Here is a 4,194-nt window from a genome sequence, read left to right as displayed (position 1 = left end):
TTTTTTTTTTTTTTTGAGACGGAGTCTTGCTGTGTTGCTCAGGCTGGAGTGCAGTGACGTGATCTCACTCATTGCAACCACTGCCTTCTGGGTTCAAGCGACTCTCCTGCCTCAGCCTCTCAAGTAGCTGAGATTACAGGCACGCACCACCACACCAGGCTGATTTTTGTACTTTTAGTAGAGACGGGATTTTGCCACGTTGACCAGGCTGGTCTCCAACTCCTGACCTCAAGTGATCCACCCGCCTCAGCATCCCAAAGTGCTGGCTGGGATTACAGGTGTGAGCCACCGCGCCCAACCAAGACTTAGTTTTTAAAATGAACATTTGGATTTTATAAAGTATCGATTCCTAATGTCATTTTTCACATGAAAATCATAAGATAGAGAAATCTAGAGTAGAACATTGAAAAAGATCCATAATCTTACCCCCATGTCACTGTGATGTTGAAAAATAAATAGTGACCACATGTGCGTGATTAGAACATCTGGTCAGCTCGGGGAGATGCAGCACGGGCATACTAAAGCCTCCGTGTGTCCGATTGGGCTCCTCGGCTTCCTCTGCACACAAGTCCCCTGTGCGTGCCGTGGGACCACAGACAGAGGATGTGCTGGAGCTTGCATTTTCTGTGTAATATGCCATGGAGGTCTCTACATACAGACATGTAGGGTTTGGCCTTTTTCCTTTTTGCTTTTTTTTTCTTTTAGCTTTTACATACTATTTTTATTTTATGGATAATATTTACCTATTAAAAAATAAAGGGTGGGGGTGTCTCACTTCGTTGCTTAGCCTGGCTTCAAGTGATTCTCTTGCGTTGACCTTCCAAACTTGCTGGATTACAGGTGTGAGCCACTACCCCCAGCTTCTTTTAACTTTTAAATTTTGAAATAAAGTGCTGTTCAGAAAGGTTGTGGAGGGGACTTAAATCTCCTGTGTGTGTTGCACCTGCCAGGTCACTAGTAAGTGGCTAAGCTGGCCTGAGAACCCAGGAGTGCTGGCACTGTTGCCTGCTGTGCTGCCCACTGTGCAGTGGTATGTGGGCACCTGTCCCCTTCTTACTCCACTGCAGTGTGTGTAAGACATCTGCTCGTCTCATAGGCAAAGCGTGCCATCAAAGTGCTGGGGGATATCTCCCTGTGTGTGTGTGCCCCTTCCTCCCCAGCCTGCATTGTATTAATAATTGGTGTAATGTCTCCGCCTTGACCTTTGCCTGTCTTTCTGTTGGGTTGGTTTGTCTTTCATTGCTTGCTCTTTCTCTCCTGTGGGAGCTAATTAGGAAAATAAGCTGAGTAGCTTTTTAACAATATCATGTCCCAAGCCCCTGCCCCAGAGATTCTGTGTGGATCATCAGGAGGCCTCAGGTTCTGTGTTGTTTAAAAGCTTCCTGGGAGGGTCTGATGTGTCTAGTTTGGGTGAGGCCTTGGAGAACCTTGAAATGGGAGTCAGTCGTTACAGCTCTGAGCTTTATGCCACAGATAGAAAATGATGAATGTAGGCTGGGTGCGGGTGGCTGACGCCTGTAATCCTGGCACTTTGGGAGGATGAGGCAGGCGGATCACTTGAACTCAGGAGTTTGAGAACAGCCTGGACAACAGGGCGAAACCCCGTCTCTACAAAAATAGAAAAATTAGGCATGGTGGTGTGCACCTGTGGTCTCAGCTACTCAGGAGGCTGAGGTGGGAGGATCACTTGAGCCTGCAGTGAGCCGTTGCACTCCAGCCTGGGCAACAGAACCAGACTGGGTCTCAAAAAAACCAAAAACCTACCCAAAATAAATTACAGACGTTGGCTATTAGTGTTCTGTACCTTATTAGGAGCACCGTTTTGCATTAAAGCATTTTGGCATATTTTATTTATTTATTTATTTATTTGAGACGGAGTCCTGCTCTGTTTCCCAGGCTGGAGTACAGTGGTGCGATCTCAGCTCACTGCCACCTCCGCCTCCCAGGTTCAAGTGATTCTTTTGCCTCGGCCTCCTGAGTAGCTGGGATTACAGGCATGCGCCACCATGCCCAGCTGACTTTTGTTTTTTTAGTTGAGACGGGGTTTCACCATATTGGTCAGGCTGGTCTTGAACTCCTGATGTCATGATCTGCCCACCTTGGCCTCCTGAAGTGCTGGGATTACAGGCGTGAGCCACTGCGCCCGGTCTGGCATGTTCTATTTAGAGCTGTCTGCCTGAGTCCTGAGCCAGCAGTTGAGATGTGAAACATGCAGTCTGCCCTCCAGCTGTCCAAACAGCTGGCCTGACTGCTGTCCCCCTCTGAACTAATGGCCACAGTGGCCCTGTGCGGATGTGCCCCGTGGCTCTCAGAGGCCTAGGTTTGCTTTGGATTATGTGAGTCCTTGGCTGTGCTATGCTAGAAAAACTGTGCCTGTAGGTTTTTTGAGGCATGGACCAACCTCTTCTCTTCCATGAATGCCCCTTGACATTTGAAAGCAGGATTCTGGATTAGGCAGTAAAACGCAAACTTGGAGGGAAGCAGCCTGTGCTTGGGCCTCTGGTCTGGAGACCACAGCCTTCCATCTACACCATGTGGGGCCAAAGAATCTTAGTCTCATCCACACGTGCATAATCTCCATTGTGTGTTTGTTGCAATCATTTTCCTGACATTAATAAACCAGTTTTGGTAAACAGAGCTCCAAGAGTCAGGATCGCAAGTCAGAAAGCAAAGAAAAGAGAGACATCTTGTCGTTTGATAAAATCAAAGAACAAAGGGAGAGAGAGCGCCAGAGGCAGCGGGAACGGGAGATCCGAGAAACGGAGAGGCGGCGGTGAGTGGAACTGGGTGGGGTCGTGGGCTGGTGGTTTCCTCTGGGGGTGGCTGTCCTTCTCCCAGCTGTACTTGGAGTGAGGAGTCTGTGTGCCCGAGAGCCAGTGCCTGGGCCGGCGGGTGTCATGCTTCGCCTGGGTCCTTGAGGCAGGGGCCAGCACCTGTTCACACATGAGCCGCCAGACATGCCAGGTGGCATGAAAGTCATCAAAGGGCCAGGTGCAGTGGCTCACACCTGTATCCGAGCACTTTGGGATGCCAGGGCCAGAGGATCACTTGAAGCCAGGAGTTCCAGACCATCCCAGGCAATGTAGCGAGACCCCACCTCTACAAAATATTTACAAATTAGCTGGGCATGGTAGCGCGCACTTGTAGTCCCAGCTACTCAGGAGGTTGAGGTGGGAAGATCGCCTGAGCCCAGAAGCTCAAGGCTGCAGTGAGCCATGATCACAACACTGCACTCCAGACTGGGTGACAGAGTGAGACCCTGTCTCGGAATAAAGTCAGGGAAGCCCTTTACAGTATATGGGGTTTGGCTATCTATGTTGCCAGGCTGATCTTGAACTCCTGGGCTCAAGCAATCCTCCTGCGTCAACCTCCCTAAGTGCTGGATTACATGCTGAGCCTTCTGCTGGCTCAAAGTCTATTTTTGCCCCTCCTCTGGTGTTGGACCTTGGCCGGTGCGCAAAACCCAGCCGTGTGTGGCTCTGATGGGATGGGATGGTCCCTGGGTGCTGAGGTCTCGGTCTTCCCTGTTGAAACCTCTCACACAAGGTCAGAAACTGCAAGCCGAGTCCAGTTGTCATTTTGCCACGGCTCCACTCTGGGCTGTGGTCTTGAAGGTTTGTCCCTCTCTGCCTTGACATTCGGCCTTTTCCTGCGGGATACCCGGCGTTCTCTTGTCTTTTTTCCTCAAATATTGCTCAGTAAAGCAAAAGCTGTGCTCATAGCATTTGGAAAATGTTCTTGAGCGAACCTAGAAATGTTGCCAGCTGTGCTGCCTTTGCTTTTCTTGAGGTGACTTTCTTAAGTAAGGTAACCCCCTGCACGCGCAGCTTTAGGGAAACCCAGCGAGCTTTTGGATCCAGTGTTTTTTTCTGCTTCCAATTCACACCCAGTTTTGGGCAGCGGGCTTTTTCTCCGTGGAGGCTCACACAGGGAGTTCAGAGCAGCCTCGCCTGTCCCCGCAGGGAGCGCGAGCAGCGGGAGCGGGAGCAGCGCCTGGAGGCCTTCCATGAGCGGAAGGAGAAGGCCCGGCTGCAGCGGGAACGCCTGCAGCTTGAGTGCCAGCGCCAGCGGCTGGAGCGGGAGCGCATGGAGCGGGAGCGACTAGAGCGGGAACGCATGCGCGTGGAGCGTGAGCGCAGGAAGGAGCAGGAGCGCATCCACCGCGAGCGCGAGGAGCTGCGGCGGCAGCAGGAG

General features: G+C 51.3%; 1 protein-coding gene across 1 annotated transcript in view; it reads left to right on the top strand.

Moving 5' to 3' along the window:
* SAFB2 (scaffold attachment factor B2) overlaps window positions 1-4,194 on the top strand; it is a 36,604-nt gene that overhangs the window by 25,247 nt on the left and 7,163 nt on the right. The window contains exons 14-15 of the mRNA XM_011943484.1: window positions 2,637-2,773; window positions 3,963-4,165. Coding sequence (XP_011798874.1) covers window positions 2,637-2,773; window positions 3,963-4,165 — 340 coding nt within the window. The remainder of the gene's footprint in view (window positions 1-2,636; window positions 2,774-3,962; window positions 4,166-4,194) is intronic.

The sequence above is a fragment of the Colobus angolensis genome, unplaced genomic scaffold (genome assembly GCF_000951035.1).
Source record: "Colobus angolensis palliatus isolate OR3802 unplaced genomic scaffold, Cang.pa_1.0 Scaffold22, whole genome shotgun sequence".
Taxonomy (NCBI): Eukaryota; Metazoa; Chordata; class Mammalia; order Primates; family Cercopithecidae; genus Colobus; species Colobus angolensis.
This window is presented reverse-complemented; position numbering and strand designations above follow the sequence as displayed.